Source organism: Carcharhinus amblyrhynchos, chromosome 23 (assembly GCF_965287045.1).
Source record: "Carcharhinus amblyrhynchos chromosome 23, sCarAmb.v2.hapA, whole genome shotgun sequence".
In the NCBI taxonomy this organism is placed as follows: domain Eukaryota; kingdom Metazoa; phylum Chordata; class Chondrichthyes; order Carcharhiniformes; family Carcharhinidae; genus Carcharhinus; species Carcharhinus amblyrhynchos.
The window spans coordinates 43857128-43884109 of record NC_137346.1 but is presented as its reverse complement, the minus strand read 5'-3'; the positions used below and the strand labels follow the sequence as shown (position 1 = coordinate 43884109).

At 43.2% G+C, this 26982-nt stretch overlaps 1 protein-coding gene across 3 annotated transcripts in view; it reads left to right on the top strand.

The window, feature by feature from the left end:
* Positions 1-26982, top strand: part of zzef1 (zinc finger, ZZ-type with EF hand domain 1) — a 242207-nt gene that overhangs the window by 109550 nt on the left and 105675 nt on the right. For all 3 annotated transcript variants that reach the window (XM_080211009.1, XM_080211011.1, XM_080211012.1), the window contains exons 26-31: positions 249-492; positions 4890-4969; positions 8158-8239; positions 11323-11842; positions 18114-18278; positions 23565-23684. In XM_080211009.1, the coding sequence (XP_080067135.1) occupies positions 249-492; positions 4890-4969; positions 8158-8239; positions 11323-11842; positions 18114-18278; positions 23565-23684 (1211 nt within the window). The remainder of the gene's footprint in view (positions 1-248; positions 493-4889; positions 4970-8157; positions 8240-11322; positions 11843-18113; positions 18279-23564; positions 23685-26982) is intronic.

Below are 26982 nucleotides of genomic sequence, written 5' to 3'. Positions count from 1 at the left end.
CTGCGTCTGTTTAAGGTGAATGTTTAGTGATAACAGAGGAAACATTGAAGGAATATGTTATAGAGTTGTTCTTCTAGATAAAGATCTTGCAACGTTTTTGACTAAATTAAAAGCGGACTTGTATTTTTTAAAGCGGCGTGTAATTTTAGTTTACTTCCTACTACCTCATCTGGAAAGGAAAGTGGTGTTTCTGTGACCAATATGTGAAGGAAATAACCCTTTTGCGTTTTGTCCGCTGTGTATTATAGAGCAAGAATGATGTTCGCAAGTTCCTGGTTCAGGTGGCTCTCTGGGATCCTTCACAAGAGGATTCCTCTGACTCTCAGTCTGACCTCATTAAGAAACTTATCACCCTTTGCAAGAAACAGTCAGCCAAGTCGGAAGTGGTTGGTGGATTTGGTCTTGGGTCAAAAGTTGATCAAGCTGTGAACTCTGTCTTTGCTGCCATGATGTACCACAGCCCTGACCTTCACAGTGCACTGAGAACCTATGGTAATTTCTTTTGATTTTTAAAAAAAATGTCTGTAGAGATTAATGCAAAATGTATATTTAATTTTGAGTTCATATATTGCATTATAGAATAAATCCCTGGGAATGTATGAATTTCAGGGATTCTATGATTCTTGAGCCTCCCAATGGCAGCTGGCTACCATTCACAAATTGTGAATAGTATTTACAGAAGAAAAGGAATCCAACAGTTTAAACTGATCCTCCTATAACTTCTACACAGAAACGCAATGAATGTGTCACACTTCTGGCCTTTGTTAACAAGCTGCCCAGGAGACTGGTTCTAGCTCCTGTCCTGTCAAAATTTGGGTTGTGTCAGGATGTGATCATCCTTCATGACTTGAATCTTACATAAGTAAGTTGCCTCCAGGTTCTTCATATAAGATGCTTCCTGATTCTCTCTCTCTCTCCTGTCTTCAGCACTTGAACATCTCCTTTTGGTTTTTGGCAACCCAGAACCTGAATGTTGGTCTGACCAACACCCTGCACAGTTTGGTTGTCAATGACTCTTAGTGAAATGGCATTGTTGGGTGTATCGAGTTTACAAAGACTCCTGGGTTTCATCAACTTTATCTGTAGCCATTTCACTGCCATTGATGACGTCATTTTGTTTCACTTTAGCATTGTCGATATGGTTTGCTATGCCAGCATTTGTTAGTTTATCGTATGTGCGTAATTACATTTGACTGCAGTAATTCCAATTACACTTTATTGATTTCATTGCACTTTTGTTCAGCCCATTTTCTGTAATTAATGGGCTGCCCTCTGAGAACTTGGTCAGTTTTTATGGACTCTGAATCCAGATCAGAAAATAATTAAACATAATGGTAGTCCCATCTCTGAGACCTGGGACACCAATTCAGTTCTCCCTTTCAGCTGTTTCTTAGTGACACTCATGCTCTCAGTCTGAGGTCCCTGGACCAAGTCTCATTCGAAAGGCTTGAGCATGTAATCCAACTGATATTCCAGTGCCATACTGATGGAGTGCTGTAATATCAGACTCTCAGTCTTGCGGATGAGGAGTTAAATTACAAGGCCTGCCTGTTTCCTGTGAGGGAATTATTCAAGTAAGAGCAGGGTAGTTTTCCCAGTAATATGGCCAGTAGCATTTATTCCTCAGCCAAAACAGATTTCCTGGCCATTATCTGATTGTTGCTCTACCCAAACAGGCTGTTGCGTTTTCCTGCAAAATAACACTGACTATGCTTCAAAAGTACATTAGAAATAGGAGCAGGATTAGGCCTTACGTTTCCTCGAGTTTTTGTGCTATTCAGTATGACCAAAGCTAATCTTCAACCTCGACTCCACGTTCCCACCTGATCTCCATATCATTGATTTTCTCCAAAAGATCTATCTACTTCAGGCTAAATTGACCAAGCACTTACAGCCATCACAACTTTGAGTGAAGAAATTTCTTCTCATCATTCGCTCTGAGACTGTTCTCCCTAGACTTGGGACCAGGGAAGCGGCCTCTCAGTATCTGTCCTGTCAAACTCCCTTAGATACTTGAGTTGCAATGAGATTACCTCTCATTCTTTTAACTGCCAGAGTATATAGACTGAATTTGCTTAATATCTCACAACAGGACAAACCCTCTCATTCCAGGAATCAGCTGGCCTTCCTCTGAATCACTTCCAAGAAAAGTATATCCTTCCTTAGATACGGAGATCCAAACTGTTCATAGTATCCCAGATATGATATCACCAAAATCCTGAAAGATTGTTGTAGAACCTTGCTCTTATCCTCCAGTCCCCTTGGAGTAAAGGCCAATATCTCATTTGCCTCCCAATAGCTTGTTATGCCTACATGGAAACTATATGTTTCTTAAGACCCAAATATCTCTAAGCACCAACAGTTAAGTGTTTCTAACTACTTAAAGACAAATCTGCTTTTCAATTTTTCTTACTGAAGTGAATAGTATCACATTTCCCCATATTCTATTCCATTTGTCATCTAGTTGTCTGTTCACTTGCCAATGTTCCTTTCCAGCCTCTGGCTGTGGGATTTATTTGGATTACTCAATGGGTTGAATGGCCTCCCTTTGTGCTCTAATCCTCTCAGACCCCAAGTAGCAGATCTCTAGGGTGAAATGGAGTATAAAAGTGTCCTCTCTCAGAGGGTAGAAGATAGTTAACTTTTTTTTAATATTACCCAGGTAGTCTAAAAGAATGTTGCCATTTTTAAATTCTTCTCTAAAAAAACAAAGGTGTGCCAGAAAAATATAATGGATTTACTATTAATGGAGAACAAGTTTGTGCTCACCTTGCTGTGGGAAATGTGATTGGTTTAGATTGGCTCAAGTTTCAGCCAGACTTCCGCATGTTGTGCAAGGTGCTATGAATTTCCACTGGCAGGAAACTCAACCAACTGATGTAAATGTTCTTCCCTCTCGATATCTCCACTGATTCGCGGCACTTTTTCGGTTTTCCATTTGTTTTAACTCTGTCATGCAGAAGGTGGTTGCATTAAAATGTATTCTGAACATCTAATTGGGGAAGGAAACTTCTAAGTGCTTTTTTAATTAAATTGCTGTTTTCTTTTTCTTTAATCCTGTACTTTTCCTGTTCATGATCACTGAATGTGTACTGTTAACGTGAGCCCTGTTTTAAAGAATTGCTATATTTCTCCTCCCCTCTTCCATTGATTGTGTCAAGCTGAGCAATCAAAGATTCTCTGTAATCTGTGGTGTGCACAGTCCTATCCCAATTCTCACTTTGCCTTGGGAATGTCTGAGCTTTTGCTTGCCACTCAGCACTGGTGGCACGGTGAAGAGCAATCAGTCTCCTTCACGCCGACATTCACCTTTTGACAAAATTGAGTAAGGTTAAATAGAACATAGAACCCTACAGTGCAGAAACAGGCCCTTCGGCCCATCGAGTCTGCACCGACCACAATCCCACCCAGGCCCTATCCCTACACACTTACCCACTAATACCTCTAACCTACACATCCCAGGACACTAAGGGGCAATTTTTTTTTTAGCATAGCCAATCAACCTAACCTGCACACCTTTGGCCTCCCCCTGCTCCTATCCTCTACGTTTCTATTCTTTTGCTTGCAACTCTTTAGCCAAAGGCTGGCCACATCCTGCCGGTTTTTTTTAAACATTTTTTTTGGGGTGTAAGCATCCTTGGCAAGGCGAGCATTTTTTATTCATCACTGCAGTCCACATGGTGTAGATACATCCACTGTCCTGTTAGGGAGGGAATAAATTTCAGAATTTTGACCAGTTAATCCATGCTTTCTAAACGAGGATCCTTTTAGATAGGCATGTTGGTGAGTTAGTCAACCCATCGGCGAGCATTTTTTATTCATCACTGCAGTCCACATGGTGTAGATACATCCACTGTCCTGTTAGGGAGGGAATAAATTTCAGAATTTTGACCAGTTAATCCATGCTTTCTAAACGAGGATCCTTTTAGATAGGCATGTTGGTGAGTTAGTCAACCCATCGGTGAGGGGAAACAGCCTCTTGTTTGGTTATTAAATGTCTCCTTGGTGTTTATAAATGTAATTGAGAGGAGCCCAGATCTGTTGTCCTGCTGGAGTTGAAGACTGGTTCCTATTTGATAATGGAATGTAGTCCACTCCTGCTGAGCATGGATTTAGTGTTTACCATAGACCAAACTGCCAATCCTAAACTACACCCATGAAGTCTCGTACTAAATCTATTGCTAACAACAAATATAATTTTACCCGAGACAATTCGTGCTCGTATAAGCAATTAATATGATTTGAAATTCTGATCCAGAAGACTTGCTTATCTAGTCTAACATGTGCAGCTTCAGCCAAATTATAATTCAAAGTCCACTGGTCTATTGAAATAACAATCCAGATCATCAGAACAAAATTAGCACATGATATTAAAACGAGTTTTGCGATCGGTGGTAGGCAATTGTAAGCTACAGGTATTACTGGTGTACCACAGGTGGAACAACCAGTCCAGGAGCTTCAGTTACACTGTATTCTTGAGGGATAAATGGAACAGCTTAAACTGTCACTTAAACAGAAAACAATGTGGCACGATGGCACAGTGGTTAGCACTGCTCCCTCACAGAGCCAGGGACCTGGGGTTCAATTCCTGCCTCGGGTGACTGTCTGCGTGGAGTTTACACATTCTCCCGTGTCTGCGTGGGTTTCTTCCAGGTGCCCTGGTTTCCTCTCACAGTCCAAAGGTGTGCAGATTAGGTAGATTAGTCATGGTAATTGCGTGGGGTTTCAGGGATAAGGTGGGGGGAGGCCTGGGTAAAATGTTCTTTTGGAGAGTTAGTGCTGGCTGGATGAACAGAATAGCCTCTTTCTGCACTGTAGGGATTCTATGGTACAAACAGACTTTGTATCTTATATTTGTGTTAATCTGTTGTGCTTTCCTGTTTCTGTAGTTACAAGCGGAGGTGCCACAGGCTTCAGTGAAGACATGGCAGAAGTGTATGCATTAGCTGAAGGAATGAAGACCTGGATGGTAAGTTTAACAAAAGGTGACATTTTGCTTTAACGTCATTCATTATCTTATATCTCTGCTGACTTTGAAGAAGCAGCAAAGAGTAGATGAGGATAATGTATAAGATGTATTTAATTTTCCAAAGGCATTCGGCAAGATACTGTATTGTAGACTCATGATCAAAGTCAGACCATGTGGCATGGTCTGTGCATGGTGGCACAGTGGTTAGCACCGCTGTCTCACGGCGTCAGGGACCCGGGTTTGATTCTCGGCTCAGGAGTTTGGAGTGGAGCTTGTATGGAGTTTATACATTCTCACCATGTGTGCTCTTAGGCTGATTGGTGTAACAAATTGTCCCTAAATTATTCTCCCCTGAATCTGGTTTCCAATGGGGGTACCATAAGCATAGACACGGGTCAAGGGAGGTGTAGGAAAAATACATTGTTAAGATGGCGGCACAGGCTCGTTGGGCCGAAGGGCCTGTTTCCCGTGCTGTGTTGTTCTTTGTTCTTTGTGTTTCCTCCGGGTGCTCCGGTTTCCTCTCACAGTCCAAAGATGTGCGGGTTAGGTGGATTGGCCATGTTAAATTGACTCTTTATGTCAGGGGGACTAGCTAGGGTAAATGCATAGGGTTGTGGGGGTAGAGCCTGAGTGGATTGTGGTCGGTTCAGACTCGATGGGCTGAACGGCCTCCTTCTGTACTATAGGATTCTATGTGGGGTTCAGGTGAGATAATAAGTAGCAGAATAGTAGCAAGCTGTCTGAAATAAAACAGGGGAGAAGTTAAAGGTAGTTATTCAAACTGGTGAAAGGTGGGAAGTGGCGTTCCAGTAGCATTGGTACTGGAATCAGAAAGATTTGTGGATGGCAGCAAACTGGGCTTGAGCTAAAACTAAGGAAAACTGATGAAGTGTATGATAATAAACTTGTAGAATGGGCATATAGATGGTGAATTAATTTCAATATTGGTAATTGTGAGGTGGAATAAGGAGGTTACATATTGCTTGGAAAGTAAGAATTTAAATAGGGTAGTGGACAGAGGGATCGAAGCATGCACGTTTATAAAGCATTAAAAGTAGCAAAGGAAGTTTACACAGTTATTACGAAAGCAAAGCAATGAGATTAATTTCTAGAGGAACATAGAAGATTACTTGAATTCATTATTCCTTGAATGAGTGGAAATTGAGAAAGGTGAACACTCAACAAAATCTTGGAGTCGCTGAAAGTAAGTGCGCAGGTACAGCAGGCAGTAAAGGTGGCAAATGGCCTTCATGGTGAGAGGATTTGAGAGGAAGGATAGGGATGTTTTGTTGTAATTATACAGAGCGATAGTGAGGCCACATCTGGAATATTGTGTGCAGTTTGGTGTACTTATCTAAGGAAGGATGTCCTTGCTATAGAGGGAGAACAGCAAAGGTTCACCAAGCTGATTCCTGGGATAGCAGGTCTGTCATATGAGGAGAGACTAAGTCGGTTAGGATTATATTCACTGGAGTTTAGAAGAGTGAGAAGGGATCTCATCGAAACTTATAAAATTCTAACAGCGCTAGACAGGGTAGATTCAGAAAGAATATTTCCAATGGCAAGGAGTCCAGAACTAAGGATCATAGTTTGAGGATAAGAGGTAAACTTTTTAAAACTGAGTTGACGACAAATTTCTTTGCCCAGAGGGTTGTGAACGTGTGGAATTCACTACCACAGAAGGTAGTTGAGGCCATAATGTTGCCTGATTTCAAGAAGAAATTAGATAAAGCTCTTGAGGCCAAAGGGATCAAGAGATATGGAAGGGGAGGGGGGAGATTCAGGATATTGAATTCGATGATCGAAACGAATGACAGAGTAGACTCGAAGGGCCCAAATGGCCTACTCCTGCTTCAAGTTTCTATGTTTCAAGCTGTTTTGTATCCCATTATATTTTAGTGATGGATGAATCAATTAGTAGTGCTATTGAAGGTCAGGGGCATATGCTTGTACTACATGTTTGAGATGGCCATTGCCTGGCACTTATGCAGCACAAATGGTACCAGGTACTCAGTCCAGGTATTGTCTGGTCATTGAAGGTTCATAGAATCCCTGCAGTGCAGTAGGAGGCCATATAATTCATCGGTTCTGCACCGAAAGCATCCTACTCCGGCCCTATCCCATAACCTCACTTATCCCTGTAACCCACACATCCTGGGACACTAAGGGGCAATTTAACATGACCAATCAACCTAACCTACACATCTTTGGGCTGTGGGAGGAAACTGGAGCATCTGGGGGAAACCCATGCAGACATGGGGAGAATGTGCAAACTCCACACAGACAGTGTGACCCAAGCTGGGAATCGAATCCGCATCCTTGGCAGTATGAGGCAGCTCGCCACTGTGCCACCCTAAAGGAAGAGTTTGGTACAGTTGGCTGCATAATTGGAAGAGTTGTGACTTGAACTTAATCATTAGCAGATAACTTCACTTCTGATCTTGAGACAGAGGGGAAATCATTTGATGAAGCAAAGATGTCCAACAGTTACGACCATTGGTCAACCTCCTTTTATGGCAGCTTGACTGATGGCCTTCCCTTTGACCCCCCCCATTCACCTTGTTTTGGTACAGATTTGTTGGGTAATTCCTGGGTGACTGCTACCTTGCTGCTTGGGGCTCTGGGGGAATAACTCACCTCTCCTTTGGCATTTGGCTCATGTGTCCATGTCAGGGTTGCATTGAGTCAAGTTTGTAGGGGAGACCAGGAGCTGATTTCTTCTATTGGAATGCCAAGCTGAGCATTAATGAAGAGGGTACCACTTGACAGCCCTGTTGATGATTAAGCCATCACTTTGCTGATGATTGGGAGGAGCTGTTAAGTTTAGAAGTTTATTATTAAATGAGTAATTAAGAAAGATGGGTAGATATGAAGATAGAGATCTTTAGGGTGAAAGGAGTTTCTCAGCAATATTTTGTAAACTTTGGACAAAAGTGTTTGTCATTTGTGAAAATATCTTGAAAAAAATTATTCCTGGATAACTGCACCAGCTTTAATGCAGTAAAATATCTCAAAGGCTCCTTGACAGGAGCTCTATCAAACAAAATATCCCATTAGGCCACTTAGGCGATATTAGGACAGGTAACCTAAAGCCAGCACCTGTCAAGGTAGTAACTTGGTCTATATTGATTGCACGATCTTAAGTGGATTCATTTTTCTTTCCTTGGCCCCCACCTTTCCCAAACAAGATGGAACGTAAACAGAAATATCTTATGATGATCAGCGATAAAGAGGTGCAAGATGACAACAAGATGAACCCAGAAAATATCAGTGAGTAAATTCATCCACAGCATTCTCTCCAGAGACTTGAACAAAAGGTCTTCCGTGTGATAAACAGCTTCCAGATGGTTGTACGGCTGCATTGTATTCAAATGGGATCTGGATAAAGAGATCTGCTATTAAACATTCTGGTTTAGAGTTAGGGATTCTCCTCCCAATAATGGCAATGGTGTACTTGCTGAATAACCACTTTATGCTGGTATATCCGGTTAAGGAAGAGGCTAACATTTCAGACATCTCAAGGAAACTAATATGGAATTGGGGCAGCAACTCACCCAAAGTAACATAAAACAAAGTAACAATAATGTTCAAAATAATGGCACTAAGAATTGACAAATCTAAGAACCAGATAGTTACCACTGCAGAATTTTAAAGCCAGCAGGTGAGAGCTTCAAAAAAGCCCTAATTATAATCTTCAAAGGCTCCTGCAGAAGTCATTCCTTTGGATTTGCCACTCAGCTATCTACGAAAGTTAACAGAGACAAACATCAATTATTGATCACTTCTAGATCAATTATCCTGACATCAGTTATTGATCAGCTATAGATCTGTTATCCTGGTATTAATTATCCTGACTTCAGTTGTCAGAAAATTACTGGAGTCTGCAGTTAACGGTAGAGTAACCAAGTGTTGAAAATTCAATACGGGTTTGTAAAGGGTAGGTCATACCTGATTATTAAAACATAATGAAGCAGTACAAAAAAAACTAAGGCACATGGAATAATTTATATGTGGAGAATTAGAATACAAGGAGATGGAAGTTATTCTTAGCCTTGATTAGACCATACATGGAGCACCGAGAGCAGACCTGGGTACCACTCTGTAGGAAAGATTTATTGATACAGGATAGATTTACCAGAATGATACCTGCCATTAAGGGCTGTTATGAATATAATAATACATAAACTAGGATTATACTCCCTTAAATTTTAAAGGCGAAAGGATAACTTCCTTCCTTCTTGAAGTTTTCAAGATATTTTTGGAGGCGGGTGGGTCTTGGCGAGAAGGGGGCATTGATCAAACTTCCCTGGCCGGCATACCAACCCCCCCCCCCCCCAAACCCTTTCTTAAGATGGGGCCCACCTACACCCTACTGAAAATCAGTGTGTGTCATCTCAGCGGACACATCAACCTTCAAATATATGCCAGGTCCCCATGCCAAGCCAACTGGGAAACTCCTAGCACAGGTTAGAGTCTGTTTTACTTGGATGGTGTGACCACATTAGACAGAATTGTAGAGGGAGTGCACTGAAACACCTCACTCAGTCTGACTCTTGCGACTGAGGTGCTCTAATTGTATGTCAAGGAACTGGAAGGTAAGGAGCAATCTGTTAACCACCACAGAATCCCTGCGTTGCAGATTCGGCCCATTGAGTTGGCTTCCAAAAGAGCACTCTACCTAAGCCCACTCCCCTTCATTAATTCTGGCCCATCCACCTGAGTTGCACATCTTTGAATGCTAAGGGGCAATTTAGCCTGGGCAATCCACCTGACCTTTACATCTTTGGACTGTGTGAGGAAACTAGAGCACCCAGAGGAAACCCATGCAGACATGGGCAGAACGTATAAACTCAGTACAGTCAACCAAGGCCAGAATTGAACCCAGGTCCCTAGCAGTGAATCAGCAGTGTTCACCGTTGTGCCATCATGCTAGGTGCCCCATGGTGCAATCTTGCACAACAAATGCACCTGCGCAAAGATATTTTGGCCTTGGAGGGAGTGCAGAGGAGGTTTACTAGGCTGATACCGGAGTTGAGGGGGTTGAGCTATGAGGAGAGGCTGAATAAACTGGGCTTGTACTCGTTAGAGTTTAGAAGAATGAGGGGAGATCTCATTGAGACGTATAAGAATGATGAATGGGATGGATAGGATAGAGGTGGAAAGACTCTTCCCGCTCAAAAAAGGACAGTAGGACTAGGGGGCACAGCCTCAAGATAAAAGGGGGGCGGTTTAGAACGGAGTTGAGGAGGAACTTCTTCACTCAAAGGGTGGTGAATCTCTGGAATTCTCTGCCCGTTGAAGTGGTGGAGGCTGCCTCGCTAAATATTTTTAAGAAGCGGGTTGATGGGTTCTTGATAAGCGAGGGGATTAAGGGTTATGGGGAGAGGGCGGGAATGTGGAACTGAGCCACGACAGATCAGCCATGATCTTATTGAATGGCGGGGCAGGCTTGAAGGGCTAGATGGCCTACTCCTGCTCCTATTTCTTATGTTCTTATGTTCTTATGTGATGGAAGAAGTGAGAAGCCATTTTGAATGCTACTTCACACTTTTGATTGCTTTCTCTCTCCATTTGTTTTCTGTTGCAGCTGAGGGGGAGACCTAATTATTTTATCATTTCTAATAGCTTAGCATTTGAAATCTAGTAGCCTTGCATAATCTTTGATCAATGCAAGATATGTAAATCATATGACAAATCTGATCATTTTCAGTGTAGTCTGTATATTCTAGTTGGATGTGAAATAAGGTATGGAGCCTCATATGTTTGTGGGTTTACAATAGCCTTTTTCTGACTAAAATTAAACACGTAAGTGATGCTTTAATGAAAGATTAACCAATTAGCTTTGGCCTGCGCAATAAGCGGTGTGTTATTTGTTGGCACATGTGAATGATATTTGGGAGTAGATTTTTGATTTAATGCTAAAATAATTTTAAAAGGTTTTGTAACAAGCCACTTCACAGAAGCAGTGCATTTGTCTTAAACCTATGTTTACCTTCATATTGCAGTAACTTTTTCCCAGGGTGGAAGAGTCAATTACTAGGGGGTACAGGTTTGAGGTGCGAGGGGCAAGGTTTAAAGAAGATGTACAAGGTGGATTTTTTACACAAATGGTGGTGGGTGCCAGGAACTCGCTGCTGGGGGGGAGGGGGGGATAGTGGAAGCGGATATGGTAGTGGCATTTAACGGGCGTCTTGACAAGTACATGAATAGGATGGGAATAGAGGGACATAGTCCCCGGAAGGGTAGGGGGTTTTAGTTAAGTCGGGCAGTATGCTCGGTGGAGGGTCGGAGGTCCTATTCCTGTGCTGTAATTTTCTTTGTTCTTTATTGACAAGAATAATTTTTCTTTGTAGATGAAAACTGGATTGAAAAGAGCCTTTTGCTCCTAAAATTTTCTCCATTTCCAACAAAAAAGGCTGGCTCTTTGTCTGATGTTAGGAGGACTGAAACATTGCAAGAACAAAACGAGCTTCTGGCCAAGGTTGTTGATCCATCAACACAGCATGTTAGCACCGAGCCCACGTTATCTCAGGATCTTACTGCAGCATCGCCAAGCACATCGGCAGAGAAGCCCCAGCAAACCGTCCCGGCTGCTGCAGCTCCTAGGGATGACCTCGATACCGCTGGTCCGCTCCAGTCTGACAGCCCTGCTTCTTCAGTGAGCACAACGCCCAGTGAGAACCTCGTTTCTCCGTACGTCGACCTCCCCTCCCCCTTCAGCTCCAAACCCAAACCTGCCTTTGGTAAAGGCCGACTCCGGTTACTTTCACTCAGGTCCATGGAAGAGTTTAAAATGGTCCCCATCCAAGACAAATACCCAATTCTCAAGAACATTTTAGAATTCATGAAGGATTCGAACATTTCTTCTGAAAGGTAAGCTGGTTAAGTCATTATACATTAAACCAAAGCAAAATAATAGAACAAGGGACGGCATAAAAGCATAGTGGTTAGCACTGCTGCTTCACAGCGCCAAGGACCCGGGCTCAATTCCAGCCTCAGGTCACTGTCTGTGAGGAGTTTGCATGTTCTCCTCGTGTTTGTGTGGGTTTTCTCTGGTGCTCCTCCCGCAGTCCAAAGATGTGTGGATGAGGTAGATTGCCATGTTAAATTGACCCTATTGTCAGGGGGCTTCGTAGGGTAAATATGTGGGGTTACAGGAATAGGGTGAGATTGTATTCGGTGCAGACTCGATGGGCTGAATGGCCTCCTTCTGCACTGTGAAAAGTTAGTGAGGATTTGCATTTGAAGGAGAATGTGAGTAGGTAATTTAGTGGTTAAGTGTAGGGAAAATAGAAGGAAGTACAAATTTTTTTGAGTTTTGTTTGTTGCTTTAATCAAAGTTTAATTTGCCAACCCACGGGTATATTATAATAATTCTGCTGGAAGATTGCAGTCAGAATGTCCTCTCAGAAGCAGTCATTACACAGGGTGTAGGGGGAAGACAGATGGAAGAAAGGTAGATAATTAGCAGTTCCATGGTAGCGCTGGCCATGAGGAGGTTGAACTGCTGGTGGGAGCTGCCTTGAACGTAATATGGTTGTGCCCACTTTCAAATATAAATCGGATGCTGAGGGTGTGAAATTATGTTTGAGACTTGATGCAAACCCCTGAGTTACAAAATTATTTTGGCTACAAGCTTCATGCTGTTGGCCAATAATAACTGCACGCATGAACTGTTTGATGTGATTAAGGAAACCAGTTTGGAACTGGACAGTGTTGAATCATAGAATCCCTGCAGTGCAGAAAGAGGCCATTTGGTCCATCAAGTCTTCACTGACCACTTTGATTTGATTTATTATTGTCACGTATATTAACATACAGTGAAAAGTATTGTTTCTTGCGCGTTACACAGACAAAACATACCCTTCATAGAGAAGGAAACGAGAGAGTGCAGAATGTAGTGTTACAGCCATAGCTAGGGCATAGAGAAGGATCAACTTAATGCGAGGTAGGTCCATTCAAAAGTCTGACAGCAGCAGGGAAGAAGCCGTTCTTGAGTCGGTCGGTATGAGACCTCGGACTTTTGTATCTTTTTCCCGAAGGAAGAAGGTGGAAGAGAGAATGTCCGGGGTGTGTGGGGTCCTCAGTTGTGCTGGCTGCATTGCCTAGGCAGCAGGAAGTGTAGACAGAGTCGATGGAGGGGAGGCTGGTTTGCGTGATGGATTGGGCTGCATTCACGGTCTTTTATAGTTTGTGGTCCACAATCCCATCCAGGGCCTATCCCTGTAACCCCATGTATTTACCCTGCTAATCTTCAGAACTGGAACTAAGCTCTCTTGAGCTGTCTTGCACAGCCCTGTGCTCCATAATAAAAGAAAAGGAATCGTTAAAAACTTGCCTCTTTCGCCTTCCTGACGAGCGCGTGAAACTCAGACGAAAAACCCAACACGGTTTTCTGCTGGTATGTGAACTGTGAGCGTTGCTACGCCCAAAGTAAATCCTTTAAAAACATTATGCTTGTACGATTCATACCCTTTGTTTTGCCTAAAGAGTCTCAACTTTCACATAAATATGTGCAGTAATCATTGTTGATGCATTGATTTGTGACATTTGGAAACAAAGATTGTGGTGCACACCTTGTTTATACTGCAGCTATGTATCAGAGGAATGTGGTTTACCATGAGATTCTCCAACCATGTTTAGATCTACCTTTTATGGAAAACATTTGAAGTTCAGTTTGGAAAATTACCATATATTTAGAATGATAGAATCATAGAACCCTGCAGTGCAGAAAGAGGCCCTTTGTTCGCATCGAGTCTGCACCGAACACAATCCCACCCAGGCCCTACCCCCATATCCCTGCAATATTACACTCACTAATCCCTCTAACCACCGCTACCCTGGACACTAAGGGGCAATTTATTAGCAAGGCCAATCAACCTAACCTGCACATCTTTGGACTGTGGGAGGAAACCGGAGTACATAGAACATAGAACATTACAGCGCAGCACAGGCCCTTCGGCCCACGATGTTGCGCCGACCAGTTACAAAACAATGACCCACTAACCTAAACCAATCCCTTCTCGTCCATAAACCTATCCACGGATCTCTTAAACGCCCCCAAACTAGGCGCATTTACAACTGCAGCAGGCAGGGCATTCCAATCCCTCACCACCCTCTGGGTAAAGAACCTACCCCTGACATCCGTCCTATAACTACCACCCCTTAATTTAAAGCCATGCCCCCTCGTGCTAGATTTCTCCATCAGAGGAAAAAGGCTATTACTATCCACCCTATCTAAACCTCTAATCATCTTATATGTTTCAATAAGATCCCCTCTTAGCCGCCTTCTTTCCAGCGAAAACAACCCCAAATCCCTCAGCCTCTCCTCATAGGACCTCCCCTCCATACCAGGCAACATCCTGGTAAACCTCCTCTGCACCCTCTCCAAAGCCTCCACATCCTTCCTATAATGTGGGGACCAGAACTGCACACAGTACTCCAAGTGCGGCCGCACCAGAGTTGTGTACAGTTGCAACATGACGCTGCGACTCCTAAATTCAATCCCCCTACCAATAAACGCCAAGACACCGTATGCCTTCTTAACAACCTTATCTACTTGACTCCCAACTTTCAGGGATCTATGTACACATACACCTAGATCCCTCTGCTCATCCACACTATTCAAAGTCCTCCCGTTAGCCCTATACGCGACACATCTGTTATTCCTACCAAAGTGAATTACCTCACACTTCTCCGCATTAAACTCCATCCGCAACCTCTCGGCCCAGCTCTGCAACCTGTCTAAGTCTTCCTGCAAACTATGACACCCTTCATCACTATCTACCACACCTCCGACTTTGGTGTCATCAGCAAACTTACTAATCCACCCAACTATACCCTCATCCAGATCATTAATAAAAATTACAAACAGCAGTGGCCCCAAAACAGATCCCTGAGGCACACCACTCGAAACCGAACTCCATGATGAATATTTAGCATCAACCACCACCCTCTGTCTCCTATCCGCTAGCCAATTCCTGATCCAATTCCCTCGATCACCCCCAATCCCATACATCTGCATTTTCTGCAGAAGCCTACCATGGTGAACCTTATCAAACGCCTTACTAAAATCCATATACACCACGTCCACTGCCTTACCCCCATCCACCTCTTTGGTCACTTTCTCAAAAAACTCAATAAGGTTAGTAAGGCACGACCTACCCGCCACAAAACCATGCTGACTATCTCCAATCAATTCTTTACTCTCCAAATAACTATAAATCCTATCCCGAATAATTTTTTCTAAAACCTTGCCCACAACAGAAGTGAGACTCACCGGTTTATAATTCCCGGGGAAGTCTCTGTTCCCCTTCTTAAACAATGGGACAACATTCGCTAACCTCCAATCTTCCGGTACTATACCAGAGGCCAACGACGACCTGAAGATCAGAGCCAGAGGCTCTGCAATCACTTCTCTTGCCTCCCAGAGAATCCTGGGGTAAATCCCATCCGGACCAGGGGACTTATCTATTTTCAGACCCTCCAGAATATCTAGCACATCCTCCTTATCAACTGCAACACTGTCAATTCTACTCCCCTGCAATCCAGTGTCCTCCTCAGCTATATCCATGTCCCCTTGTGTGAATACCGAAGAGAAATATTGGTTCAATGCCTCTCCAATCTCCTCCGGTTCCATACATAACTTCCCTCTGCTGTCTATAACTGGCCCTAATCTTGCCCTAACCAACCTTCTGTTCTTAACAAACCTATAGAACGCCTTAGGATTCTCCTTAACCCTATCAGCCAAAGTCTTCTCATGTCCTCTTTTAGCCCTTCTTAGCTCACTCTTCAACTCCCTCCTAGCCAATCTAAAGTTTTCTAGTGCACTACCCGAGCCCTCACGTCTCATCCGAACATAAGCCTCCTTCTTCCTCTTAACCAACGAAAAAGCTTTTTTGGTGCACCACGGTTCCCTAGCCCTACCAATTCCTCCTTGCCTGACAGGGACATACCTATCACGGACTCGCAATGGGTGAAAATCGGTCAGCATTTCACAATGTTGCCATCTCACAGAGTTTAACACTCACACACATAGCCCCAGATATTACACTTCCTCTTGCCATGTTTGCATGTGTTACTGAACGTGTTCTTTGTCCTGTTTCTTTCTGATATGATCACCTCATTGTTCTCACTGAACAGCCATTCTCTGACAAACACCACTTCCTCCTCACTTTGTTTTTTAAGTTGACAGAATGGCCAGAAAATCCCCTGATCTGCTGAGTGGACATATAAGAATTTTCTTCCCAATAGCTTCTCAAATCATTCAGCTTCTCAAAGTCAATAATCACCTCCCCCCAATACCAACAGGAGGGGTACATCCTGTGACACATGCGATGTGGGTGGCACAGTGGGTTAGCACTGCTGCCTCACAGCTCCAGGGGCCCGGGTTCGACTCCCGGCCTCGGGGTCACTGTCTGTGTGGAGTTTGCACACTCTCCCCCCCGTCTGCGTGGGTTTGCTCCGGTTTCCCTTCAAAGATGTGCGGGTTGGGTCGACTGGCCATGCCAAAAATTGCCCCTTAGTATCCTGAGAATTGTAGGTTAGAGGGATTAGAACAAATAACAAAAAACGGCCCGGGAAACAGGCCCCTCGGCCCAACGAGCCCGCGCCGCCATTTTAATATTACCAGTCCCCCCCTCCACCCATGACCTCATCTATTGTTTTTATGGCAATCCACATTGAGGGAAACTAATTTAGGGACAATTTATTACCTCCAATCAGCCTAATAGCACATCTTTGGGGTGTGGCAGGAAACCGGAGCACCCAGAGAAAACCCACACAAGCACGGGGAGAATGCGCAAACTCCCACAGACACCGGCACAAATCCATGTGTCTGCACAGCAAACAGTGATAGTCACTGAGCTGTCGTGTTGCCCAGCACCTGGTCCAGTTTAAGCACACAATTACGACATGAAGCATTCGGCTACTCTCGAACATTCAAGACCAGCCCTTGTACGACCCATCGCGTGTACGCCCCTCGTTGGACAACAGAGCGGACCGACTTAAAACCTGAGGTTGAGTACCCGGAGGAAACCCATGCAGACGTGAGGAGAATGTGCAGACTCCACACAGACAGTGACCCGAGCTGAGAATCGAACCCAGGACCCTGGAGCTGTGAAGCAGTAGTGCTAACCACTGTGCTACCGTGCCACCCACTGTGAAGTCACGTTGTACATGAAGATTGCAATGCATTAAGGAATCTATTTTGGTGATAAATACTCTTTGCAGTGCGTAAGGTTTGAAATTTGTGCTGAGTTTTAAAAAATTCTTTCACAGGATGTGGGTGTGGCTGGCTTGGCCAGCAGTTTTATTGTCCGTCCCTAAATGCCCTTGAGAAGATGGTGATGAGCTGCTGCCATGAACTGCTGCAGTCCATGTGGTGTAGGTACACCCTCAGTGCTGGTAGGGAGGGAATTTCAGGATTTGACCCAATGACAGTAAAGAAATGGTGATAAAGGCTGGAATTCTCTGACCTTGACCACGGCTCGGATTGCCTGGTCTGGCTGCTGTGAATGGAGATTTGGCTGAGTACCAAATTCTCCATTCTCGCTGTTAGTGGTGGCGGTGTTATAAGATCAGAGAATTCCGACCATATTTTCAAGTCAGGATGATGTGTGTTTTGAAAGGGACTTTGCAGATAGGGCTGTTCCTATATATATGCCGTCCGCGCCCTCCTAGATGTTAGTGATCACAGATTTGAAAAGCACTGTTGAAGGAGCTTTAGCAAGTTGCTGCAGTGCGTCTTCTAGATGGTACACACTGCTGTCACTGTGCATTGGTGGTGGAAAGAGTGGATGTTGATGGTGGAAGGTGGTGAGTGAGATGTCAATTGAGCAAAAGCTTTGATTTTTCTGGATGACATCTTGAGTGTTGTTGGAATTGCACTCATCCAGACAAGTGGAGAGTATTCCGCCAGTCTCCTAACTTGTGCCAAGTAGACGGTGGACAGGCTTTGGGGAGCCGAGAGGTGAGTTGCTCTCTGCAGAATTCCAAGCCTCTGATCTGCTCTTGTAATCACAATATTTATATGACTAATCCAGTTCAGTTTCGGGTGAAAAGTAATCCCTAGGATGTTGTTAGGAGTGTGAGTAGAAAGTCTCTTTGATGTAAGTTACTTGTTTACAGCACAATTCCTTGACAGTGTCTTACAGGTTCTGTCTTTGCGGAAGGCCCAGGCTAAGAGCATTATTGATGTTCTCTGTGTGGTCAGCGAGTGCCTACAGTCACTGGGACAACCTCATCTCTTCCAGTTCTCCTGCATTCTCTTTCTACAAGAAGTATTAGCCTGCCAGAAGGAATTGATTAGGTAAGTGTTAAGACTTGACTTTGTGAACCTGAGTAACCATATCCCATGATGACTAAGCGATTGTAAACCTGACGTCTAATCAAGAGGTTTTGAAGCTTTAGTTGCCTATCTTGATGGGTCCCATTGAATGATGGGATATTCAGTCACAAGCTATTGATGTTTATCTGTCATTTTTCTCTGCTGCAGAGAAAATGTAGGCTGTTTATGATTTACTGTGGCATTTTTTAATCAGAAATCCTGCAACATCTTGTCTTCTCCCGACCTCTTAGTTCAGTAAAGTAACTTTATAAGTTTTTAAGATGATTGTTAGGGTAAATGAAGGGGGAAAAAAACCCATCCCCCTCCAGTGGGGGAATCCAGTTAGACTATTCGAGAGTGATGCACTTGGCCCAGAGGGTCGAGGCAATTAGGAACATTCGCCCTCAAAAACATTGAGGTTGGCCATCAGTTGAAAACTTTGGAACTGAGATTGATAGATTTTTGTCATGTAAGGGATGTAAAACCAATTAGGGTAAATTAAATTGTAAATCTTTTCAACATCTTGCATAAAGCCTTCACATCTTTCCCAAGGTGTGGTGCTCAGGGTTGGACACAATACTCCAGCTGAGGCTGAACTGGTGTTTTATAAAGACTTATCAGAACTTTCTTGCCTTTTTAACCACCATCTCAACTTGCCACCTTCATACATGTATTATCCCATGTCCCACTGCTCCAACTTCCCATTTAGAATTATCATCTTTAGACAATCCTTACATTGCTGTAACTGCTGGGGGAAAATGGAACGCTGAAGAAAATGTGAGAAAATTATGACTCTTAGATCAGGTTTTAAAAAAAAAACTCCCTTAATCATTCTGCTCAAGATTCTTTGAACCACGCTGATTCGAATGTAGCTTTGCGACACGACAATTTCAGGGCCATTCAAGCCATCGATCTTCTCTATCCCTGCTTTGGTTACCTTTCAAGCCTGTCTAGCTGTCAGACTTCCTGTTAACAAAACCACATTAAGTCTTCTGTGCCGGTAAATGCTGCTTGTGGATCACTGCACTACATCAGACATCGATTACCATTTTTGAATGCCACTAGAAGTTGCTCGTGTTCTCTTTGTAATTCCCGCCTGAGGAAGCTGAGTTGTTCTAGATTACACGAGGAAATTGTTTTGTGTCTAAATATCGGTTAACCAAGAAAAACACGCAGTGGCCTCTCATAGATTTGTCACTTGATTCAATTACAAGATGCTGGCACCTTTCTGAAGTGCATGCTTTTCATGTGGGAACCAAGATAATAAGTGTTGGCAGTCTGGTCCACTGAAGATATAACAGCCGAGCCCAGTCCTGTTATCAACTGGTGTTCATGCTGAGATTTTCCAGGCAGCAGGGGTGGCTGATGGCGGGGGAAACAGGAAACCTGGCTGATTCTTTCCTTGCCACCTCCCCCAAGCTCAGGATTACCGAGGCCAGTGAGCTCTCTGCACCCCAGTGCGACTGGCGAACTGAGCACAGGCTGGCGACTGAACCTGCGTCCTCTTATTCCTTTGGCCTACTTCCATGCTGCTTTCTTTCACCATCCAGCCACAATCATTGCACTGAACAACTTTCAATGGAAGTGATCATTACCTTGCAGCAGTCATTGACAGCCACTGGTGCAGATGCTGTTGTCTGCTGGGTTAATTTTGATTTGATTTGGAATGTTCCTGTAGTTTATATATTAAAAAAAGTATGTTACCAGTGTTTAAAAGTGCGGTCTGCTCTGGCCTCTCGTTCAATAGGACACCCGATTTTCTGTATGTGTGCGAGAGAGTCAGACATTGGCTGCTAATGAAGTCAGCCTTTTCCACGTATTTTATTGCAAGCATGTGGTTGATAACCTAAATAAAACTTTCCATACATCATTTCCCAGCCAAATGTGCATGATTAAGAGTCCCTTCCGCTTTTTCTTTTCCTGATCAGCTTGATATTGCACATCCCTGAATGCAATTTTGTACACTGTTGTCAGTTGGAAGTAACTATTGTGTTGTTTAAGTATAATGGAAATGTCTTTAAGTGAAGAGTGGAGAAGGAAATTTCAAACTTATTCCCTTTCGAAGATAGGATAAAATGATTTTTGGATTTTAATATTTTATTAACTCGAAATTTTATGTCTTTTCAAACATGAAATTTATTGAAGGGTTTAGACTTTGATGTCCGCTCAAATGATAACATTGAAAAAAATTGACAACACCATATTTAAATTATTTTGAATTGTTTGATTCTGAATTCCTATGATACAAAAAGGGAAGAGAAATTATAGCAACACTCAAGAAGTTACTAAGATTAATGAATTCCTTATCACTGTACGTGGGATACCTGAACATCGTTTAGTGTGTATTTAAGTTACTGTTTAGGACATGTTGCTATTTGTAAGGTCCCACAATAGCCCTGAGGAACATAACCATGTCTGATGATGTGAGAATAATGTTGGCCTGGACACTGAGACATATTGCTACAAATATTGCCAAGTGGTGCAACCGCTTAAATATATAACAAAAACCTTTTATAAATGTCACTTTAACTTTGCACCACCTACAACACTGCAGTGAAGGTGTCAGCCTAGATTATGTCCCAAAATCTCCAAATGAGATTTGAAGCTGCAACCTTGTAACTTGGTCAGGTGTGTTATCCACATGGGCAGGTCATAGACATAGCCAACCTAACACTTCAGTAAAATTCAGTCAAACCTGAATTAACACAATAAGATGGCAAAAGGTTGTCTCGTTAACTGTACTGATGACAAAGCTTCCCCTTTAACACAGTCAGTTTATCAATCACACTTGCCCGGTATAGAAAAAGTATTAAAAATCAAACAGAATACAAAGGTTCAATTTGAGATATCACTTGAATAGTTGTATTTTGATGATGAGTATCAATGTTTTTTTTAATATAGAAATAGGAAATTGTAAAATAAAAATTTAAAGTTGTATTTTTCACTTTTAGGGTGAAATGCAACTTTTAAAACTATACTTTTTTTCAAAGCCAATCTTTGCTGGGTAAGCTGTCTGAAAATTGTGTGGTTTTTATTAGGATTGGTTACAAGCAGCCCAAATTTTCCTGCATTCCCAGCACTAATGGTGCATCTAGCATTTTTGGACAATGCACTATTATACTATCTGAACGTAATAAATCCTAATCTGAGAAACCCAAGGTTTAATTCCAACCGTGCGTAAGGAACTCTTGCCTCCAACATGCAACAAAATACCTGTGTTGGAGCAGTGGCCCTCAAAACTTCTCATCTGCAGACCTCTTAGGCATGGCAAAGGACGACTCCTCCATCTTCCAGTCCTACGTTACGTGCTTTCACTTGCCACTGCAGAAAAAAGTCTGCAGTTAGTGGGAAGTATGGTGCTGCTTCTGATGATATAGCGTTGAGTTAATGTCTAACTCTGAGCTGGACAGCTTCAGCCTCATGTTGGGCTCCATGTTTAGCCAATCCCACTCTGTTTTCAAGCTTTGAAAATCTGATCTTTTAGTTGTATGATGTAATTGTAACATCAATTTTGGCTTAAAATTAAGTTATTGGTTATGCTTATGACAACTTGTGCTGTGCTCTCTGGAGTCTGTCTGGCTGTTTGATGTCATGCGAGTGGTGGGGATGAGGGTCCTGGCCTGTCCTATATAGCCTTGACTGTGGCATTGTGCATCAGTGGTTTGCATTCTGGACCAGCCCCTGGACCAATGGGAAGAGCACATTTTAGAGAACCACTGGGTTAGAGAATAACAGTCAGGTGTTTTTCTCATAGTTGTAAAAGAATGAGATCAGTTTGCTGAGTTTTTTTTAAGTTTTACGTTTCAGCCTTCGTCTCCAGTCGCAAACACAATTGGTGAAAATTTGCTCCACGTTCAATAGGTTTCAGTTTTCTTCCTCTTTCACCTTAAGCACAAAACTTGTTGTTTTAAAACTGCAAGTGGCCTGGGAGTCCAGGAAAATGAATGCTGTTTCTATTTTACACACTCTGTGAAGTTGAGCTCATCAGAAGCTCTGCTGCATAACTTATACCAATTCCTGTTTGTCCATCACCTCTTTTGCTCACTGACAGAAACTGGCTCCTTGTTAAACAACTCCTCGCATTAAAGTTAGATCATAGAACCCCTACAGTGCAGAAGGAGGCCATTCGGCCCATTGAATGTGATCTGACCACACTCCTATCTAGACCCTATCCCCATAACCCCATGCATTTACCCCAGCAAGCCCCCCTGATAATAAGGGGCAATTTAGCATGGCCAATCCACCTAATCTGCACTTCTTTGGACTGTGCGACGAAACTGGAGCACCCGGTGGAAACCCACGCAGACACGAGGAGAATGTGCAAACTCCACACAGACAGTGACCCAAGCTGGGAATCGAACCCTGTCCTCTGGTGCAGTGAGGCAGCAGTGCTAACCACTGTGCTTCTCATTACTCCATAACTTTACTGTCCCTATCATCAGCCCCACCATCCTCCGAGACATCTGTGCTTCTCTAATTCTGGCCATGTACAGATGCCCATTTTCATTCCATTCCGTGGCTGTGCCTTCATTTGCCAAAAGAAAGGCTCTGGCATTCTGTTGTTAAACCTCTCTGCTTCTCTCTCATTTAAGATGCAGTTTAAAGCCCAACTCTTTGACCAAGGTTTTGGGCACCTGACCCTAACATTCCCTGATGTGGCTTGTCTAATTTTATATGATAGCATTCCCGTGAAGTGCTTTTGGTCGTCTTACTCTGTAAAAAGTTCCATTTAAATCATAGAACCATAGAACCCTACAGTGCAGAAAGAGGTCCTTCGGCCCATCGAGTCTGCACCGAACACAATCCCACCCAGGCCCAACCCCCATATCCCTACATATTGTACCCACTAATCCCTCTAACCTACACACCCCTGGACACTAAGGGGCAATTTCTTAGCACGGCCAATCAACCTAACCTGCCCATCTTTGGACTGTGGGAGGAAACCGGAGCACCCGGAGGAAACCCCCGCAGACACGAGGAGAATGTGCAAACTCCACACAGACAGTGACCCGAGCCGGGAATCGAACCCAGGACCCTGGAGCTGTGAAGCAGCAGTGCTAACCACTGTGCTACTGTGCCGCCCAACCACTGTGCTACCGTGCAAGATATTATTTTTCTATTTGACTCAAAATTAATCTAGGGTGGAAATGGGTTTTTTTGAGTAATTCTTTATCTGGTTACAGATGTTCATGTATCACCTTTATTAATGCATGTTAATTTATCATATGTCAGCTGAGCCTGTTTCTGACCCTGTTTTTGTGTCTGCAGCTATCATCAGCAGTTGGAGGGCTGTGGGAAGGAGCAATGGAATGAACTACGACAGGCTTACTACAATCTTGTATTGCTCCTGGTCAATGCTGTCCGTCAGTTTAACTCTAAGAAAGACTGGTAGGTACTCACACCCACTCAGTACTGAACTGCGATCATTTTCCCCTTTTCTTTATATTCCCCATGTACTTGAGGGGCAGGCCCATGAGAGAACATCAAAGCAGAGAATTCCTATTTTAGAGCCTTTTTAATGGAATTTTTTCTGTTTTTACTTGCTGTCATTCTCCCATGTTTTTCTAAGTCGGGATTGGTTGTTGATGCAGCTGCTATTTTGGTGTCCTCATATTGGCTTGGACGTTTTCCATGTTTGCTGCTCTGTGACTGCTGAGCCCTCAGATTTAGGATCTTTTTTATATAAATATGGATGTTCAGTTCCTGGAATCTGACATTTTGTTTGGTTGTTTATCCAATCTTCTTGCTTACTATCCAGAAACTGTTTCAAATTGCATCCAAATCAGAGATATCTGACAGTAAATACTTAACTGGAGCTGCAAGACCTTCACAACTGAGATTGTCCAATATATTGGCTCAGAGTAGCACTGTCTGATAGGTAGATTCAGAAAAAATTATTGCGTCACATTCTTTACCATTCAAATCCTTCAAGCGTTTTAAAGAAAAATCTCCCATTTTAAAGGTGTTGGTAATACATATATAGATCTTAAAATTTGTGGCTACAACAATCAGTCTCATTTCAAGCTCTGCCATTGAAATTACAGCACAGAAACAGGACTTTGAGTTCAAATGGACCTACCCCACATTAAGTTGAACATTCTCTGCACCCTAGCTATGATTGTAACACTCCATTCTACACTCTCCTTCTCTATGAACGGTATGTTTTGTTAGTATAGCGTGCAAGAAACAATACTTCCACTGTATACTAATACACATGACAATAATAAATCAAATCAAATGGTTCCTGCCAGTGTTTATGCTTCACGTGAGCTGTGTGTTATTTTGTTCAACTTATGTGCAAATATTTCTATTTATTTTGCCTTCATTTGCTTATCTACCTTCCCCTTAAATGCATCCCTGTTCACCTCAACTGCTCCATGTGGTAGCAAGTTCCATATTCTGAAATTCTGTTTAAGGTGGTTCCTCCTGAGTTCTGTTTTAGATTTATTAATGATTATCATATATTGATGTCTACTGTCCATGAGTAGAAACATCCTATCCACCTCCAGCCTATTAAACTCCTTCACAATTTGTTCCGGGCATCCCCTCAGCCCTCTCTTTTCTGGAGAAAGGAAGCCAGACTATTGAGTCTTTCCTCAGCTATAACCTCTCAGTTCTTCCCTCTTGAATCTCATGTTGACTGTTCTATATTAAATTTTTGGTTTCTGGGTCAGTCTTGCAGAAAATTTTAATGTGTGTCTGGCCACTGAGAACAGTTCTTGTACTCATTTGTGGGACTGCATTTATTGGCTGGCCAGAATTTATTGCCCATTCCAAGTTGCCTGAGGGCAGTTGAGAGTCAACCACATTGCTGTGGCTCTAGAGTCACATGTAGACCAGACCAGGTAAGGACAGCAGATTTCCTTCCCTTAAGGACATTAGTGAACCAGATGGGTTTTTCCAACAATTGACAATGGGTTCATGGTAATCAGTAGATTCTTAATTCAAGATTTTTTTTATTGAATTCAAGTAATACCATCTACTATGGCGAGATTCGAACCTAGGACCCCAGAATATTAGCTGAGTTTTCTGGATTAATAGTCTAGCGATAATATCACTAACTTATTGCCTCCCCACAGTGAGCAATATAAAGCCAACTGTGCTGAAAGGGAGCCAATTCCTCATCAATTGACTGAGCTGACTGACAGTACCGAGTTTGCATTCCTCACCAAAATAGCACCGAGGAACCAACAATGCACGTGTTTTGGCTGTTGCGAGGATCAGTTCACAAAGTGAAACTTTTCCTTTGCTGATGGCAAATACTTTTGGTGCCTCGGTTAAAAATTATGCACAGTAGTTTAAACCTACCTAGTTTAAACTTGGGTGGCACGGTAGCACAGTGGCTAGCATTGCTGCTTCACAGCTCCAAGGTCCTGGGTTCTATTCCTGGCTCAGGTCACTGTCTGTGTGGAGTTTGCACATTCTCCTCGTGTCTGTGTGGGTTTCCCCCGGGTACTCCGGTTTCCTCCCACAGTCCAAAGATGTGCGGGTTAGGTTGATTGGCCATGCTAAGAAATTGCCCCATAGTGTCCAGGGATGCGTAGGTTAGAGGGATTAGTGGGTATAATATGTAGGGATATGGGGTTAGGGCCTGGGTGGGATTGTGTTCGGTGCAGACTTGATGGGCCGAAGGGCCTCTTTCTGTACTGTAGGGTTCTATGATTCAACCTAAATAGATTATGATGATTCTGGACAAGAAAGTCCTTAACACTCACTACTAGAGTATAATATTCCAACAGATTTTGCCATTTTAAATAATTTGGGCAGCTGTTTTACATGATCAATTTCCTTGTGGATCACAGGTCCCTGATCTTGTGGTTTATAAAGACAGCCTGCAAGATCTGGCTTTTTGCCTAGCTACCAGCCCATCCCACTGCTACTGGACTCTTTCATAACAATGCTCTACCCCACCACCACCTTCCTCAGCAGTCATTTTAATTGGCAAATCCCCTCTTCTAGCACATTAGAGTGGCTCGTGGACATCTCTAATTTCACTAACCAGCTTTAAGGGAAATGTAGCACTTTCTCCACCGATAGGTACTTATTACACTGAGCATATGGGCTCAACTGCCAAAGCCAGGAGCCTCATCCTCTCTAGTGGGGCAGAGGGAAGGTTGGCCTCCTTATGCAGGGCAGTAACATGTGGCTAGTCAAGGTTTTGAATTTAATCAATCTGGTTGGTATAGAGGTGGAGTTGACGAAGCAACTGTGGTAATAGGTGACTTAGGAACTTCAATTTGACGACATTTCTGACACCAAATGTGGAAGGTATCGAATTGTCCTTTTGACTGTGAATCATAAAGTGCAGAAGCAGGTCATTCAGCCCATCAAGTTTGCACAGGCTCTCCAACAGACCCTATCCCCGTTGCCCCACGTAATGTGTCCCAAGTAATGTATCCCACCACTTCACCTAACCTATAATCTTGGGACGCGAAGAGACCATTTAGCCGGTGAGGCCAGTGAGCCTCACGTGTAGTGGGTAAGTTGTTAGAAGGTATTTTTGAGAGACAGGATCTACAGGCATTTAGAGACACAAGGATTGATACAGTCAGCATGAATTTGTGAGTGGAAAATCATGTCTCACAAACTTGATTGAGTTTTTTGAAGGGGTACCCAAGAAGGTAGATGAGGGCAGTGCAATTGATATGTCTACGTGGACTTTAGCAAGGCCTTTGACAAGGTACCA